The sequence below is a fragment of the Kwoniella bestiolae genome, chromosome 6 (genome assembly GCF_000512585.2).
Source record: "Kwoniella bestiolae CBS 10118 chromosome 6, complete sequence".
In the NCBI taxonomy this organism is placed as follows: domain Eukaryota; kingdom Fungi; phylum Basidiomycota; class Tremellomycetes; order Tremellales; family Cryptococcaceae; genus Kwoniella; species Kwoniella bestiolae.
This window is the reverse complement of record NC_089246.1, coordinates 1,269,963-1,287,523: the sequence shown is the minus strand read 5'-3', so window position 1 is coordinate 1,287,523 and position 17,561 is coordinate 1,269,963. Positions and strand designations below refer to the sequence as shown.

The 17,561-nt window shown below is 47.0% G+C and overlaps 6 protein-coding genes across 6 annotated transcripts; 3 read left to right on the top strand and 3 right to left on the bottom strand.

Annotated features, from left to right (window-relative positions):
• Positions 1 to 503: 503 nt before the first annotated feature.
• Positions 504 to 6,657, top strand: I302_107678 (uncharacterized protein; the record flags this gene model as incomplete). The annotated part of the gene is made up of 3 exons (XM_065870515.1): positions 504 to 2,062; positions 2,126 to 3,159; positions 3,218 to 6,657. 3 exons carry the CDS (start codon positions 504 to 506, stop codon positions 6,655 to 6,657), a joined length of 6,033 nt encoding a protein of 2,010 aa, XP_065726587.1.
• Positions 6,658 to 6,957: 300 nt separating this feature from the next.
• Positions 6,958 to 7,438, bottom strand: I302_107677 (uncharacterized protein; the record flags this gene model as incomplete). Its single annotated transcript, XM_019193194.1, has 3 exons — positions 6,958 to 7,146; positions 7,292 to 7,351; positions 7,421 to 7,438. The coding sequence occupies 3 exons, from the start codon at positions 7,436 to 7,438 to the stop codon at positions 6,958 to 6,960; spliced, it is 267 nt and encodes an 88-aa protein (XP_019044671.1).
• Positions 7,439 to 8,566: 1,128 nt separating this feature from the next.
• On the bottom strand, positions 8,567 to 11,004 carry I302_107676 (uncharacterized protein; the record flags this gene model as incomplete). Its single annotated transcript, XM_019193195.1, has 9 exons — positions 8,567 to 8,916; positions 8,990 to 9,175; positions 9,342 to 9,425; positions 9,506 to 9,570; positions 9,688 to 9,833; positions 9,920 to 9,977; positions 10,071 to 10,674; positions 10,773 to 10,793; positions 10,878 to 11,004. The coding sequence occupies 9 exons, from the start codon at positions 11,002 to 11,004 to the stop codon at positions 8,567 to 8,569; spliced, it is 1,641 nt and encodes a 546-aa protein (XP_019044672.1).
• A 794-nt stretch (positions 11,005 to 11,798) lies between these two features.
• Positions 11,799 to 12,689, top strand: I302_107675 (uncharacterized protein; the record flags this gene model as incomplete). Its single annotated transcript, XM_019193196.1, has 4 exons — positions 11,799 to 11,801; positions 11,865 to 12,066; positions 12,207 to 12,460; positions 12,567 to 12,689. 4 exons carry the CDS (start codon positions 11,799 to 11,801, stop codon positions 12,687 to 12,689), a joined length of 582 nt encoding a protein of 193 aa, XP_019044673.1.
• Positions 12,690 to 12,890: 201 nt separating this feature from the next.
• I302_107674 (uncharacterized protein) lies at positions 12,891 to 14,219 on the bottom strand (the record flags this gene model as incomplete). Its single annotated transcript, XM_019193197.1, has 7 exons — positions 12,891 to 13,003; positions 13,084 to 13,201; positions 13,294 to 13,312; positions 13,397 to 13,500; positions 13,607 to 13,753; positions 13,860 to 14,109; positions 14,179 to 14,219. The coding sequence occupies 7 exons, from the start codon at positions 14,217 to 14,219 to the stop codon at positions 12,891 to 12,893; spliced, it is 792 nt and encodes a 263-aa protein (XP_019044674.1).
• A 372-nt stretch (positions 14,220 to 14,591) lies between these two features.
• Positions 14,592 to 17,293, top strand: I302_107673 (signal recognition particle protein SRP54; the record flags this gene model as incomplete). The annotated part of the gene is made up of 11 exons (XM_019193198.1): positions 14,592 to 14,669; positions 14,748 to 14,846; positions 14,906 to 14,977; positions 15,055 to 15,272; positions 15,335 to 15,429; positions 15,497 to 15,737; positions 15,849 to 15,983; positions 16,062 to 16,332; positions 16,392 to 16,643; positions 16,938 to 17,187; positions 17,256 to 17,293. 11 exons carry the CDS (start codon positions 14,592 to 14,594, stop codon positions 17,291 to 17,293), a joined length of 1,749 nt encoding a protein of 582 aa, XP_019044675.1.
• Between the last annotated feature and the right edge of the window lie 268 nt (positions 17,294 to 17,561).

Sequence of the window (17,561 nt, the reverse complement as noted above, 5' to 3'; positions counted from 1 at the left end):
TCTTGCTCGATACTGCTCAGCTGATATGATGGTATATATGTCACGTCGTGACTGAACCCAAGAATGACCTTTTGAAACTGAACAGACAATGCAAGAGTCAATAATCTGTGTTGTGCATGCATACTGAATTCAATCGTCAATTCCTCTTTCACCTCTCTCAGGTACCAAACCCAGAATTGCTCGATTGCGAGTAGAGTTACTTGAAGTCAAACAAATCCCAAAGTCAATAAAATCTCGTAAACAGCCCAGAGATCCACAACGTCATCGTGACATTCACTTTCACTCGATCGAAAGTATCAGTCAAAGGAGAAATGGAGTTACGGTCAATCTCCGGCTGCAGGCTGGGCGCATCACGTGACTTGCACCAAGACACGCGCATGAGATGAGGTCCAAGCGCGAGAAAGCCAGATAGAGTGCATCAACAAAATCAGAAATCAAACCATTCCTGCACATTAGAAGATCTCAAGTTGACTCCATAAGGCGGACCAATCAGCATTGCCAAGATGCTGCAAGCTACAGTGATTGGCCCAGCACCCACACCAGGCCAGCTTCTATACACTCGGAGAGATCCTGGACCTAGCAGAGAACCATTCAACGAATTCCCTTCGCTCTTCCCGCATCACCAACCACTACAGTCCGAAGCGGACCAAGCTCTAGGTAGAACTCTACAACCTATCGGAGGGTCAATCACAAGTTCTGATGACGACTACAAAGAGGAAGAACTGGTTTGGTACGAGAGAACGGTCATTTGGAGTAGAGGATCACAGGTATTTCGGAGATACACCTACGAGCTGGAAAAAGAAGATGTATCCAAAGCTGTTTTCGCATGGTTCAAGACAGGAAATGGATCGTGCTCATCCAGTATCAACAATAAAGGTAAACAAGCTATGAAGTCAACCTCAGAGAAATTCGGTCCATTCCATACATCTCAGCATGAACACTGGGGCACACCCAAACTGTCCTCATCGTCTTCTTCCAATTCACCTAAACTCGAAAGAACATTGGTAGTCTTCCTGCAAACGCGAGCTCACGTATACTACTCCTCTGGAGAAGATGTGGTCGTCCACTTACCATTCCCCATCGACGGCGCTTGGTCAATCTCAACCGGAGGTTTGATCATTCAGAGAGCATTGGAAAAGCGAGAACTCAGGAAATTGGGTAAAGAGAAAAAGGGATCTAGGAGTGTACTAAAAGGAATGATGGATCAGTCTTCAATGACTATATTGGATGATCTCATGGATCTGGAGGACGATACCGCCCCGTCTTTACCTCGGCTATATACGTTAGACAATCCTTTCGACGAAATGAAAATGATGGTAGAAGGAAGGGTAGAAGATGGGTTCGACAAAGATACTGGAAGGCTAGTTTCCTCAACGTATCCTATCAGCTCGCCCTTATCCATCTTGTACACCTCTCCCGACCCATATCCATTCGTGATCACGTATAGCTGCGAACCAAACGAAATCATCTTCTATCGTAAAATCCATATCCCTGATCAACCTGACTTGCTCCCTCCACCTCCAAATCCGCGGACGATGCGTCCCGAGGAAATCCTCGGACCACCCGAACCGCCTGTCCCAGCTCCACAACCTACAAGAGGAGGAAGGCCTTCTCTACATCGTAATCCATCGTCATTCGGCCCATCAGCAGAAAGGAGGATATCCAATATCTCAGATCCCCTAGATAGGACACAGCGCAGAGCACCTAGGATGTCACGTGGATTAGCTATCGCGCAAGAACATCCTGTGCCTACGGATGAGCTACAAGCTACTTTGGATCCTACGCCCATCGTCCCCCCTGCGACGACTACAAAAAGAAGAAGTAGGGGATTATCCATATTATCGACTACGACCTCAGCCCAAGATCCAAATAGAAGAACATCCGGAGCAAGTTCATCGTTCGTGCTCCATGATCTGCATGATAAACATGATAAGATGGGATTACAGGCTATAGCTGAGATGGATTTGAGAGAAACGACCATGATGATGGGTCTTGAAAGGGATGAGGTGGGAAGTAGAAGTGATTTGGTTCTGGACAGAGTATGGTCTTGGAAAGCTCCATAGTGAGTGCAGCAATCCCAATCGTTTGATGCGCTTCGTGAGCCTGACTGACACCGTCTCTGTAGTACCATAGGACCTGAGAACGTCTCAGTATTTCTCAGCGATAACCTCTCGTCATCATCAGTGACCATAAACCTACATATCTCACAACCTGACCACACTCCGCACTTATACTCATTTCATGCGCAATTCCGTCCGACCCCATACAAACATTTCGCCATCACACCTTCACCACCTATAGAATGCTTATCGGCTATACCCATAAAATCAACCCGTCCAGACATCTTCGATACTTTGCTGCTCTCTCGCAATGGCACTCTATCGTTGATGACTAGTGGCGGTCGACATATCGCATTTCAAGTTCCTCGTCAAGCTAGAGAAGGCCACGAGGAAGTTGCCAGAAAGCTCGCTTCTAGCCTGAGGATGGCTGTGAACGATAAACATACTCGAGCAAACTCCGATAGAAGGATAGTAAACCTGTTAGATCCCATGGGACCTAGATTTACGATAGTATATGAAGATGGGGAGACTCTGAGGGTAGATGCGGATTCACGGGTTGAACATAGATTGACTGGACAATGTTTGGAAGCTTTATCCTACGTTCTTCCAGCACTGCAGTTCTTCTTCGTCAAGAGAGAAGTACTGACCGCTTTGCAGAACATCCCTATCGTTCTACGGAGTGAAGGAAAAGAAGTATGGAAGGTATTTGGGACTACTTTACGCGCCATGTTGCAGGTCGAAGGCGAATCTCACCCCCACACCCCGTTCGAACACCTCATAATGGATGGTCAGAAATCACCAGATGCAATCATCAGACGACTTGCTCACAGAATAGGAAAGAAGGATACTGCTCTTCGTCCGCTACCAATGTCAAATTTGATGTACGGTGAAACTTTGCGACTTGAGGATGCGGCTCCGGTCATGTTGGCTCTTCACCTTATCGCTCAAGATCTCCGACTATCGTCTACGGCTCGCAGTGAAATTGGAGGAATCGTAAGGTTGATCTCTGATTTGGCGAGTAAGATGGGCAGATCGGATTGGAAAGACTATTGGGCTAGGATCATACCTCATGAGGTATCGGATCTCAATACTACCGAAGGTGAGTATATGGACTTCGTTGTATGAGTTATATGAGTCACGGCTGACTTGAATGACAGGGATTATTTACGATACTTCCATCCTAGACCGCTTTGATGCTCCACCAGACATCATGACCTATCTCCATCAACAACTCTCGGCACGCACGAAATCTTTCCCTTCACCTGCCACTCTACTGGCCAATCCTGCTTCATCAGAACTAGGTCACGTCAATCTGTGTCGGCAAACTACTCTAGTGACATCATTATACTCGCATTTCGCAAGCCCGACTTCCTTTTCGAAGCGTGCAGCAAATGCTATTGAGCATATGGTGAATTTGGGCTTAGGTCAAGATTGGTTATCCGATCTGCCATACGGCGTAGCATTGCCGCTCCTCGAGACCATCAGGTTCTGTCAGTATCACCCACCAAAACACTGGGACGCCAAGATGTACGAGATTACCGGAAGGTGGGATCTGGGGATACGAGCGATGGGAGGCAAGGGGTCCGCAGGAGGAGACGAATCTTCTATTGACCTCGGTCCAGAAAAAATACCCACTATCAAGGAGCTTGTTGCGTCCAGCGATGATGATCAGAAAAAGCCTCCACAGCCTGCCATGCCGCATGTCCGATTCGGTTCAGATCGTCGAGTGCAGGAAGTGGAACGAATCATGCAGACCACAAGAGTACGAACTATCGCTAGTCAGGATCCCAAGGGTGCATCGGAAGCGGATGTGGCCAGATACCATCAGACGATAGTGAATACCATCGCCAATAGGACTCTGTCCATACCGGTCGGTCAAGGGATGTTCGAATTTGGCACACGATCAACAAACATTACCGATGTATGGGATATACCTCTCATCGAACTTTCCGTCAAAGTTGGACCTGGTAAACCTGCGCTGAAAGCTGAGATCGGATCGGAAAGTGCAGAATGGCCATGTTTCAATAATGGTGTTTCGGCGGGATTGGCGATCTCCCCAGAATGTAGAGGTATAGACAGTTCTTGGATAGTCTTCAATCGACCCAACATCCTCAATGCGGAACATGGTGGATTCCTCCTTGGACTCGGACTTACAGGACATCTTAGATCACTCATGACGTATCATGCCTTTCCCCTATTGGAACCAAGACATGATTTCACCTCTGTTGGATTACTTCTCGGTCTAGCATGTTCCTACGCGGGAAGTGAAGATCTGCTCATAACGAAGGTGTTGTCGCTCCACACTCATGCTCTGTTACCTCTCGGATCAATGGAACTCAACGCCTCGCCAATTATCCAGTCTTCTGCTTTGGTCGGTTTAGGACTGGTCTATGCGGGAAGTAGGAACCTCCGAATGGCCGAGGTAGCGCTCAGCGAAGTGGGGCGGAAGGAAATGCCAAATGTAGATGGTTTTGCAGAGTATCAGGAATCCTACTCATTCTCTACTGCTATGGCCTTTGGACTGATCATGCTTGGTCGTGGTGGGAAATCCACTTCGGAAGTCGAGCGAAGGATGTTAGTCCAATTACGAAGATGTATCTTAGGTGATAGTTCGGCAGTGGAAGGATCAAAAGCTGGAAATACCATCTCGACGATCGATAGTAACCTTACTTCGCCCGGAGCGACGCTGGCTCTAGGGTTGATGTACCTCAAGACCGGACGAAGGGATATAGCAGATATGATATCGATCCCTCAAACTTCCTTTGAACTTGATCAGGTCCGTCCGGATCTACTCTTACTACGGACTTTCGCTCGATCCCTAATCCTGTGGGACGAGATTACTCCAACGATGGGATGGATAGAAGATCAATTACCATCTTTCATCAAATCTGCCAACAAGGGGAATAAACGGATGGGAAGTAATACCATGGAACTATCAACGGAATTGGCATATCTCAATATCGTATCTGGAGCATGTCTGGGAATAGGAATGAAGTTCGCTGGAACAGCTACGGAACTGGCTCATACCAACCTGATGACGTTCTTTGGGATACTGTCCAAAGCATCCACAGGATCCAGTATGACCTACGAAGGGCGGATCCGACGAACTGCCGCCCGACAGGGTCTTAACATCGTTACACTCGCTTTGGCAATGGTCATGTCCGGTACAGGGGAACTCAGCGTACTTAGAAGATTAAGAGTCAGTCATGGCCAGGAGGGAGCAGGAGTGACATACGGCAGTCATATGGCTATGCACATGGCTTTGGGGATGTTGTTCCTTGGAAGAGGACATTATACACTCGGAAACTCGAATCTATCGATAGCTGTGATGTCTATAGCGTTCTTCCCTAGGTTCTTGTCTTCTCCGGGGGATAATAAGTCCTATCCTCAGGCTTTCAGGCATCTCTGGGCCCTTGCCGTCGAACCGAGATGCCTGGTAGCAAAGGATGTGGATAGTGGAGAGACTGTCTATTTGCCTGTGAAACTGAAGGTGAAGGAGCAAGTACCGCCAACTCAACGATTACAAGATGGTACAGTCACAGGAGAAAAGGGTATGGTAAAGATACGACAACAAAGTCTCATCTCGCCAACTCTCATCAGTCCATTCGAGAATATACTATCCATCGAGATTGATTCCCCTCGATATTGGCCCGTCAAGTATGACCTAGCCCCTATTGGTGGGACAAGGGATAAAGCTGGATTGATAGGGACTCGAACGATATACGTGAAGCGTAAATTGGGGTTCCTAGATTACAATTCTGATCCAAAGGGGAATAGAAGTCTCTTCGTGAGGGCGGGATCGATGACGGGGATAGATCTGCATTATGATTTGATCTCTCCTCAAGTCGCTTCTGCTTCGACGGGTGTGTTGGATTCGAGGGAGGTGGAGGGGTTGGTTAGACTACATTCGGGAGATGCGGGGTTGGTAGGACTTGCGAGGCTGTTCGGTCAGTCCGACTCGGGTAAAATCACGTCTTTCGAGGAGGATGTGAACGGATTAAACAAATTCATCGAGATTGTCATATTGGAATGTCTCTCGCTGGATAAACCCCTGTTGATCCCCGTGTATCTCAACATGTACATGACCCTCAAGTCTGGACAGGGGATAGGGATAGAAGAACTGAACCAGCTTGGATTGATTAGATACTTCTACAATGAGATATACGACAAAACCTTCAACTCTACGTCAGGTTCAAATCACGAAAAGCGATTCCCACTTATCAGGTTGAATTTCGTTCATTCCCTTATACGTCGTCTCTCCGCTCTCTCCTCTTCCACCCAGGACCAGGACCAGGATAGTATAGTTCAATATCTACGAGGAGAGAAGGTAGATTGGACGGAGCGGTTGGTGAGGTATCTATGGAAGAACCATGTTCCCCCGGTTCAGCTTTTGGAGATGCTCAGAAATAAGGTTAGGCAGAGTGCGGTGGAGAGAGAGGTTTTGGTGTTGAAAGTTCGGGATGTGTCTGAGGGATATAGGAGGAGGGTGGGGTGTGGATATAAGGAGGAAGGTGCGGGTGGGGAAGGGGGAGAGGGGAAGGCAGAGGGGTGGAAGATGGATAGTGTTAGGGAGAGTATTAGGGTGTGGACGGAGTGAGGAGACCGGGGGCAGGGAAGGGAGTAGAAGATTATAATGACATTTACGCGGTAATGTATTGTATAATGAATAACGTCCACAAACCAGTCATGCATATTTCAAGAGACGAGACGACATAAGATCAACTATATATGCTACAGTAGGAATGCAACAACACGACTCGTATTCAAAAGCTCTCTAAGCCAAGTCATCAGACAAACGTATGCGTGTCTCGTGCACCAATCAACCAACCAGACCTAATACGACCACCCGACCACTACTCGTAAGGCACTACTCTGATTTATCCCACCGAGTTGAAACCTAACAGATAGCATGCCCATCAGAAGTGGTATGAGCCTTCAACACAGTCGAAGTGAGAGGTTTGCTTTGGGTCTGACCCTCGGCCATGCACTCGGAACATTGATAATCGTATATATGATTGGCAAGATTGAGGATGGTAAATGAGGATTTGTTCGATTTGACACATCCTGGACAGGCGAATGGGAGGCACTGAGGGTGGGTGGGTGGGTCAGCTAGGTCTTATTATGAATGGACCGGGGTGGGATGGGAAAGAGTAGGGTGGCATTGAGAATGGGAGATGAGGGTCTGATGAATATGTACGTATGCATGGATGTACGGTGATACAGGAACTTACATTGGCATGGCAGTGGACCTCGTTCGCAGCGGGGGTAGAAGCGAGGGGACCGTGGCAGAGCTATGTATTTGCCACCGTTAGCTTATCGGCTTATGATCGGACGGATGGGATGGGAAGTGGTAAACTCACTTTGCAAGATGGAGACATCGTTTATGATTTATTGAAATGGTAGGTAAAGCTTCGAGCCAATTTAGTTGTAGTAGTGGAGTAGTTGAGAATCCCAAGATTGGATGTGGAAATGATATTTAAGACGACAGACCACAGGGGTTTATATACCTTATCCCATCACTCATCGTAGACTACTGTGGTAGTATTCGGCCCGTACCCATCCTTTCTGTATATTGACCCGGTAAACACACAATGGACAGGTGATCACCTTTTGTCTTCTGGAGATCAATCCGATCATATCGGTGAATGAGGAGAGTTGCGTTTTGGACTGATCAAGGGATCGTCGGTGTAGGTGAGTTGTATAGCAGAAGTAAAAGTGGGGGAACGAGGCTCAGCAAAGGTAAAAAAAAGGATATTTTGATTTAGACCGATTGGATGATTGGACGATTGACGCTACCCTTTGAGGTTCAAACCCTCCTTGAATAAGCAAGAGTGGTCGATTAACGATGATACGCTCAAAGGATGGTGTGAAAAGAAGGTACCATCTTTTCATATCCTCAACAATCCTTTCACCTATTGACCTGAAGTGGGGAAGAATGTATGTATAGTATATTTGAGAAACGTGTATGTGTGTGCGTGTAGTGAGTGATGCGTAATGATCAGAGCATTTTGAGGTCAACGAACATTACCTTACACGACCTTTTGGCGTTGACTTGAGCTTGATTGGATCTGATCATCTGTGTATTGTGCGAGTGTGCGAATGATGGTCGTGCTGCATATTACTGTGATACTCAGCTGACTTGCTCGTATATGATCGGATCCTATTTTTTAGCTCGGTCACACCCAGATACGAGCAACTGGTTTGACTAAGCAATGATAACAACAATGTCGTCCGATGAAGGGCTTGTTTGAGGGTGGTGATCAATGCGTCTATCTGTATCCACTCATCGTGTATATTGCTATTGATCGTACCTTTTACTCTCATCTGCTTACCTCAGCTGACTAAACTACAATCATGATATACAGTAGACCTTGTCATCTGTCCGATTTGATCTGCACGATACATCATATGAGATACAGTAGACTCAATGCATGGTAATTTTACGATGACAGATATACATGATAGTAATCACCCATCGTACGAAATACCGATTGTCAATGTGACGATCACTCCTCCACTTTCCTCTTCTTAGCCTTCTGAGCAGCTTTCTTCCTCCTATTCCTCTCCAACTGAGCCAAAGTCTTCTCCTTAGTCACTTGAGATTCCTGCTCCTGCTCCTGCTCATCGACTTCTTCCTCTATTCTTTCGTTTGTGACATCTTCTATATTACTCTCCACCTCCTCACGTGGCCTCTTACCGTTCTTACTACTCTTCCCCTCCTCTCGTTTTTGTTTCTGTACGTTTGATATCTGAGATTTGATGGATATGCCAGAGGGATCGTCCCTGATGAAACACGATACGAAGAATCCATTGGTCCGATCTTCAGGTAAACATCTTATTACCCCTTGAGCTAGGTCTATATGTCACGAGTCAACAAACAGCATCTTCTCTGTGCGGAGTATTGTCCCAAATGGTGATTACGAACTCACCCTCATCACCGCCCATCTCTTCTTTCCTTCCCCTCCTGTCCCAGGTAGGTATGACCTGCTCCCTAGGAGCCAATTTCCATCCATTCTCTTTGGCGATTTTCGACTGCAGGGCAGATAAGACAACCCGCTCGTCCTCTTCTGGGTGGATGGAACATGTCGAATAGACTATTCGTTTGGCCGATTGGACTGAACGCAAGTTCGAGTATCAGCTGAGTATAGCAAGAACCCAAATCAAACTCAAATCTGTTGGTTGCGAAGCATCTCAGAAGGAGGCACCGTTTGTTTGTTTTTTGTTGCATCGAATACCATTCGGAATATGGAAGTTCAAAGCAACGCAGGAAAAGACACTCACATTTAAAAGCGTGAAGGATCATTTGTAATTGGAATGAAGCGAGTTTCTCCAACCTCTCAGTTTTCGAATCTGACTCTTCGACATCTGATCGTGGTCAATCATTAGCTATCAGCTGTTAATCGTTCCTACATTTGCCTTGCAGCGAATTAAGCTGATAGACTTACCATCTTCCAACAAGTAATCCAACCTATTCACAATTCCAGATCCCGAACAACTTGGATCGAGCAGGCTGTCAACCCCATATAACATCTAATCAGCAAGCGTTCCTGCCAATCACATCTCGTCTGGAATGTCTCTGGGAGGAGTGCTGTCTTCCTGTAGCATGATTGAGACGGGGCTTACTCACATCCTCGTCACCTTCCTGTACTCTCTACTCTCCGGATCAGATTCCAAGAAATCCGCTCGTTGGGCCACGACATTCTTACAATGTGCCTTCTCCAACATCCGAGTGAGGGTTTTGTACCGGTTGGGAGAACGTTCGAATGCGTGGAGCTAACATGTTCAAAGGGTTTCAGTAGGTGACCAACTGGATCAGCACTAAAATTCTGGTTGTGAGGAATGAACCGAATCGGACTCACCTTCCCCTTGTTATCCATCAGAGCAGAGACGAAACTCGTCTTATTACCTGGTGCGGCGCTGCATTCCATATCCACGATCAGCTGATAACCTTCTCAATGCAATAAAAATCCGCAAAACAAGCTCTGACGGACAACATGCCCTCCAACTCACGTCGCATCTATACATTCCCCCTCTTCCTCTCCCCTCCATCCCCACATAAGTACTTTCGCAGGCAAACAACTCGCCTTATCCTGCAATATCACTCCACCACCATCATACCAATCACTCTTATTCCACCAATCCACCCCACCATTGAAACACAATAAAACATCACCCAAATGCTCGTCCATGAAATATTCCTTCTCGCCCAACGGATATTTGGGCTTATCCAACTTCATAAATCCCAGCTTACTCAGTTCATTATGTAGGTTAGGGAGGGATCTTCCAGAATTGGGATTATACCGTATATACCGTATTGCCTCTGACGAGGCATTGGACGACTTGGCCAAATCGGTTATACGACTCTTACCGCTCTTGATTTGAATTTTCACTAACTCAGCTTTGAGACGGGTTTGATGTTTTACTATACTCTGCTTGGGCGGCCATAGGTCGGACGCCTCGATCTTCCGCTTGGACGAGAAGAGCAGGTCATGCAGGAGGACAAGGATTAGAGATTGGCTGGAGGGTGAACCGCGGGGAGAACGTTTAGGAAAGGTGGGTTTTTCGAGGGATTGGAGAGGGACGGTGAGGAGGAGTTGGAGGAGGGTTGGTTTGTCTTTTGGTTTGGGGGGTTAGTACTGTTGTACATATGGATATGGCTCGATGGATGTATTGGGTATGGTGGACCAGTTGGCTATAAAGGACTGGACTTACATTTGAGTGTTTCAATGACCACTACCCCAATTGAACTGTCAGCGTACTCCCTCCCGTACATGATGCCTTGTAGACTAAGAGACGAAAGCAGGATGCATGACCTACAGGCTAGTATCCTCTTCCCTTCCCCCGGAGTAGACTTGATCCCTGCGGCTGCCAACGACCCTTTCACCGAACCTTGGTTCTTCTCTAGGTGGTCGAGAGCTAGTGCAGCGGATTTGTAAAAGTTCATGGTGCTGTCGAGGACAATGATAATGGAGGATACGCAAGAGAGAACATATACATGAGCATTTATTTCTATCTATAAGACTACGAAATGGCGTACAATCTGTGTACCTCTCAAAACTATCCTACGGCAATCTGAAACTGGTGTAGAGCGATGCAACTGATGTGATGTGCAATTACATGTGTCAGTCTATATCCTCATTATTTTTAAACGTTCATACACAAAGACAGAGGAGGATATAATAGTTCAGGATATATGGAATAAGTTGTCTAAACATTACTTGTTTCTGATAATGTAGATAAGATATATTGGCATCATGACGGGTTTAGGTTCGGGAGGGGGGGAGATGGGTGAATGGATGATAGAGATAGACAGTACGTAGGTGAAATAGTACTCACAAGGATCTAGCTTGTACTGCGTGAGGGAACAGCAGATGCTGGTGTGACCTGGCAATGATAATGCTAACAGCAGTGTTGGAGATACGACAGAAGAATAAGACGAAGAGATAAAAGTGTCTAGGACGAGGAACAGTGACGAAAAATTCAGCTGTTCAACTTTTCGAATTTCAGCTTGGAGGTTTCGTTACGTAATGAGAATGGGTGATACGCGTCTGTGCGAGAAATCAAAAGTCAATCAACCTAGCAATAACAACAACAACAATGGCGACAATAGCGTCAACGACAACCTTTCACCTACCGAGAGCATATCACCCAGTCATATACATACGACAGACAGAGGCAGAGAATCCCAAAGCAATACAGAGCAGTACAGACATAGCCCTATCCGAGTAGATCACAAATATGGTGAGCACATTCGATCCAACTAAGGTGTGATGGCTGATACCGACATCGATATTTGCCCCTCAGTCGAAAGCAGCCACTCTAGGTCGAGGACTCCCCTCCAACATCCCCAAATCATCTCAAGGCAGACGAGAACCCTCCGGAGGGGCATATACGATGTTCACGCCGCAGCAGGTCAAGCAGTTCAAAGAGGCGTTTACGATGATTGATCAGGATGGGGATGGACGGGTGACGGAGGGGGATTTGAAAGTGATGTTGAGTAATTTGGGTGGGTCTTCTCCTCTCTGGTACTGAATCGTCGTTGGGGCCAGTTGTATCTACTGGATTGACAGATATCCAAGGATGTTTCATATCGATAGTGATAGACTGCTTTGAGTACATATGCTGATCCATATCGACATGGAATAGGCCAAACACCCACCCCCACCCTCCTACAGACCCTCCTAACCTCCCGACCAGGCTCGACCAAAGGCCTAGCAACTGAAGGGATCAACTTCACCCAATTCCTCAGTATGATGGGCGAACACCTCATCCAACTGGATAACGAACGTGAACTGATTGAGGCCTTTGCGTGCTTTGATGAAGGAGATAAAGGGTGGGTCGATACTAAGGAGGTAAGGAGGTGGCTGGGTGAGATGGGAGATAGGATGGATGAGAGGGAGGTGAGTTGTAGTGCTGCCTTGTCCATCTACCCTTCATCTTCCTCAGCAAATCACACGAAAGGACGGACAGACATAAGTTATTGATGGTCATTGTCATCTCGCACAGATCGAGAGGCTCTTCTCGGGTCCATTCACTGATCGTCAAGGTCGGTTCAATTATGTGGAATTTGCCAAGGTACTTAGAGTGAACGATGGGGAAGAAGAGAGGGAAGATAAGCTATCCACTTAGACTGCAAATTAGCTAAATTAAGCTCAGCGGTTTTTGGATCATGTGGACATTCCGGTATACCCTTTTTCAGATTTCTTGTGATACTTGTAGACCGACTCGTTGTATGTATGCATGATGATACTATCTATCTTTATCACAATTCTCTTTCTATATATTCCATCTGGAGTAGATTGATGGATATTATATAGATATCCCGACCCATCACTGGATCATGATCATCCAAGCGAATACGAAGAAGAACAAACACATAGGATAGACAGCAAGGAAAGTACGTGATTCTTGTAATCTCGTGCCGGTGAAGAAGTTCATTGAGGCTGTATGGCGAATGGTACCAAGGTCAGTAAATTGTGCTATCATGGAGGGAGACACGTCGATGAGTGAACGATTGACTCACCCCACACGGACCATGCCCAGCATGCTAAGCTGACTGGTATCCTCACGAACAGCGTGTGTACGAGTAGGGAGACGATGGAAGCTAGCAGGATAGGGGCAAGAGCGTATCCTAGTACGCACTGGGATGATGTTCGTTTATTGTCAGCTCAGACCGTAACTTCCAGGCTCGTCCATATCACAAAATTACGGAAAAAGGAGATGGAAAACTCACGAGACTTTGGAAGAATGATCTGTTCCATACATTTGATTATCATCAGCTAGGTCACTTCTGGATGATCCTTCTCGATGGTCACACAGCTGAGCCGATCACTCACACTTTCCCACCTAACAATTTCGAGTTGATCGTAACTACCACTGAACCGATAGTCACTAGCGAAATGACCAATGAGAACACTTGCATTGATTGTTCTTGGGGTGCCTAAGATAGCATCAAAACAAGGTTTAGCACAATCGGTTGATAGTCACAAAAGTCAAGATAAAGTCTTGATCTGCGGAAGTGGAAAGTAGTCCGAAATCAGACTCACATCAAGCGATAAGATTATAGCCAATGTCAAACAAATCACCAATGGTCCCCATAAATCCCAATCTCGAAGTAACTGATTATTGCCACCTCCCTTTGGCGGGTAGAGGACTTGAAGAAGTTTGGCATATATCGAGTTGAGATCTCTCATCTATTAATACGTCCATGTCAGCTGTCCTGCTGTATGCGTCTGAGATGATGTAACCATTCAAGATCATATATTCCAATTGATGTCCTGTGTAAGAAATGGAACCCACGATGGTCTTAGTAACAGGTTCATCCAGCGTAGATTCCCCAGTATACCTCGTCTCAGTTCTGACCCCTCCCCATCCCCTCTCTCGACGAGGTTGGGAGGACTGGCCTATCCTGCCTGATACGCCTGATGGGTTGGATGGCCCCGCTTGAGCTTGCTGTTGAGACGAGGATGATGAGGGGCCAGCGTTGGAGTTGGAAGCGGGGTTGGGGTGAGAGAAAGATAGGGTATCGAGATCATCGTCGTCTGCTTGGCTTCGTTCACGAATACGTATAGTCAGTCAAATGTATCATCCTGTAACAAACAAGGATAGCAGGACTCACATGAGCTGCTGCGAAGGGGTTCCTACACGGTCGTATGACATCTTGTGCCGCGTTTGTTGTTGATGTGCTACCTTTCAATCGTACTACGAGGACTTGGTTTGTCTACGAGATATGTGTACACATATAGTGCAGAATATGAGCATGGGTGGGTCATGACGCTTGAACGACGTGAATGAGCAGGTGGACAGGTTGACAACAAAGCGCGGGGTAAAATAGGCATGTCGCTCAACAATGCTCAGAGAGCCGCGAGCCTATTCTCCGTTACCCGGACCTGAAATCATCTCGAATGACCGACTGAGGACGATTATTGACAAGACAGATCAAAGAGTAATGTTGATGTTCAATCTTGCATTTGCCATCCATCTCTGCTTCATCCATCTCTCTCTCCATATAGTCCGAAACACAAGAACAACATGGTCTTAGCAGATTTAGGAGCCAGGCTGCATGGAGCGCTGAACCAGCTTTCCAGGGCAACAGTGGTAGATGATCGTGTGAGTGTTTGATCAATCGCTGTTCACCCACTCGTGCTAGACAAGAGATCAATTGCTGATGCAGAATCATGATGCTAGGTGATCGACGCTTTACTCAAGGAGTTATGCGCAGCACTTTTAGAAGCAGATGTAAATGTCAAGCTGGTATCTCAGCTGCGTACGAAAGTCAAAGCCAAGGTGAGCTAGCTAATTCTCGATTCACTTGCGCAAATAGCTTACAATTTTGTATATGCTAGGTGAAGAAGAGTTTAGAAGAAGCAGAGAAAGCCGGAGGAAAAGAAGCGAATAAGAAAAATGTCGTACAGAAGGTCAGCTGCTCTATTCCTCTTTTCCCTACCCGCTGGACAACATGGATGGTCAAGCTGACTGCCTTTCATGTGGATAGGCTGTATTTGATGAACTAGTAGCGCTGGTAGATCCCGGTACAGAGCCCTACAAACCGGTCAAGGGCAAAACCAACGTCCTCATGGCTGTTGGTATACAGGGTGCCGGTAAGACAACGACATGTACGAAGTTGGCGGTTCATTATGCCAGAAGGGGGATGAAGACTGGTCTGGTGTGTGCCGATACATTCAGAGCGGGTGCCTTTGATCAGTTGAAGCAGTATGTTCCACCATCTTTCTTTTGTATTATCTGGCTATCGCTGATGTGTTTTGGTCATGTAGGAATGCCACGAAAGCGAAGATACCTTTCTATGGAAGTTACACAGAAACAGATCCAGTAGCGATAGCTGCGTTGGGTGTAGAGAAATTCAGGAAAGGTACGATATCCCTTCGTTCTTGACATGTAGGATGAGTAGCTCATCTGTTTTGAATCTTGTGATATAGAACGATTCGACGTGATCATTGTAGATACCTCTGGACGACACAAGCAGGAATCAGAGCTGTTTGAGGAGATGGTAGCTATCTCATCGGCCGTCAGCCCAGATATGACGATCATGGTGTTGGACGCCTCGATAGGTCAGGCGGCGGAAGGTCAGAGTAGAGCATTCAAGGATTCAGCGGATTTCGGAGCGATCATTGTTACGAAGTTGGACGGGCATGCTAAAGGTGGTGGTGCTATTTCTGCGTGAGTGAGGCTCTACCATTAGGACGGTAATCTTCCCTTGTACGAATATTATGCTGTGATCCGATGTGAAATGGCATTTGGTGCTGGGAGCTGACTCAGCTTGCTTTTTAGTGTCGCCGCTACGAAGACGCCGATAATCTTCTTGGGTACAGGAGAACATTTACACGATTTAGAGAAGTTCAACCCTCAGCCTTTTGTCTCAAAGTTGCTGGGTATGGGAGATATGCAAGGATTGGTAGAACACATGTGAGCTAATCTCTCATTCCCCCAATCTCAAGTGTGGATGGGAATCCCTCAGCTTACATTTGGTATGTGACTCTATAGGCAAGACATAGCTCGATCCAACCCAGATAGACAGAAAGACCTAGCCAAGAAATTAGAACAAGGTAAATTCACGATAAGGGATTGGAAAGATCAATTATCAAATATAATGTCCATGGGATCTTTGTCGAAGATCGCTTCGATGATACCTGGTATGCCGGCTGGTATGATGGGTGAAGGTGGAGAGGAAGAGGCTGGAGCGAAATTGAAGAGGATGATTTATATAACGGATGCTATGAGGCAGGATGAGCTGGATTCGGATGGTCTGATCTTCGTGAGTTACACCTTGCCCTCACTTGTTCTCTTCTGCAACCAGCTAATTGGTGATCCCAGGTGAGCTTCGATAAAGCCGGTAATCCCATAGGTCTCAACCGACGTGCAAAGAGAGTAGCTAGAGGAAGCGGAACAAGCGTACGAGAAGTAGAAGAACTACTGGCTCAAGCTAGGATGATGGCTGGTATGGCCAAGCAAGCGGGCGGTGCGAACGGTTGGATGTCGGCCATGCAGAAGATGCAAGCTGCCGCCGGTGGTAAACCTCTGGGACCTAATGGTCAACCTTCGCCTGCTCAGATCGAGGCTATGCGAGTGAGTGACTGTTCTTGACCCCTCTCTCCCCTCTCTCCCTCTCCCCTCTCTCCCTCTCCCTCTCCTCTCCCTCTCCCTCTCCCTCTCTCCCTCTCCCTCTCCCCTTCTCCCCCTTCACCCGTCTCTCCCCGCTCTCCCCCTTCTACCCCTTTCTTTCCCTCTCTTCGGCCATTCCTTCCCTACAGTTCCTCTCTGTTCCACTCCCACGCTGTTGTCTCTTTCCACATCCGCCCCCTTGTCCTCGCCGGGTACTCTTCGTGTTCCGAAGCTAACGCCACCATTCCTCACGCGCAGAAAGCAATGCCTCCCGAAATGATGCGAAAGCTTAGAGCAGCCGGTCCTCAGGGTGCCCAGAAGATGATGCAAGAAATGATGGGTGGAATGGGAGGCATGGGCGGTATGGGTGGCCCAGGAGGTATGGACATGGGATCCATGATGCGAAATATGATGGGCGGTGGTGGGCCCGGTGCAGGTGGTATGCCTGATATGAGCCAAATGGGAGAGATGATGAAGAACATGGGTATGGGCGGAGGTGGTATGCCTGGTAAGTCATCGAAGACCCTGAAATTGCGTCGGTACTTGGGAAAATGCTGACTATACGACGATTCGCAGATATGAGCCAGCTGATGAAGATGATGGGACGAGGATAAGTGATTGTGCTCAAACCATCAATCGACTTACGCAATACATAGGCGTTGCTGCATGTCGCCGCCGGATGGCGTTGGTCGACTTCAAGTAAGAACTGTAAACCCAACATAACCTTCATATAGTAGCATTTGATCTGGATTGGTCTTGATGTCTTCCGCATATATGTACAATATGACATGCTCAATTGTTCTTGACACGAAATTATCAACTCTGCGCAGATCTCAGCTGACGGGAGTTCACTGTATCGCATTCCGTCATGTATGAAAGAAC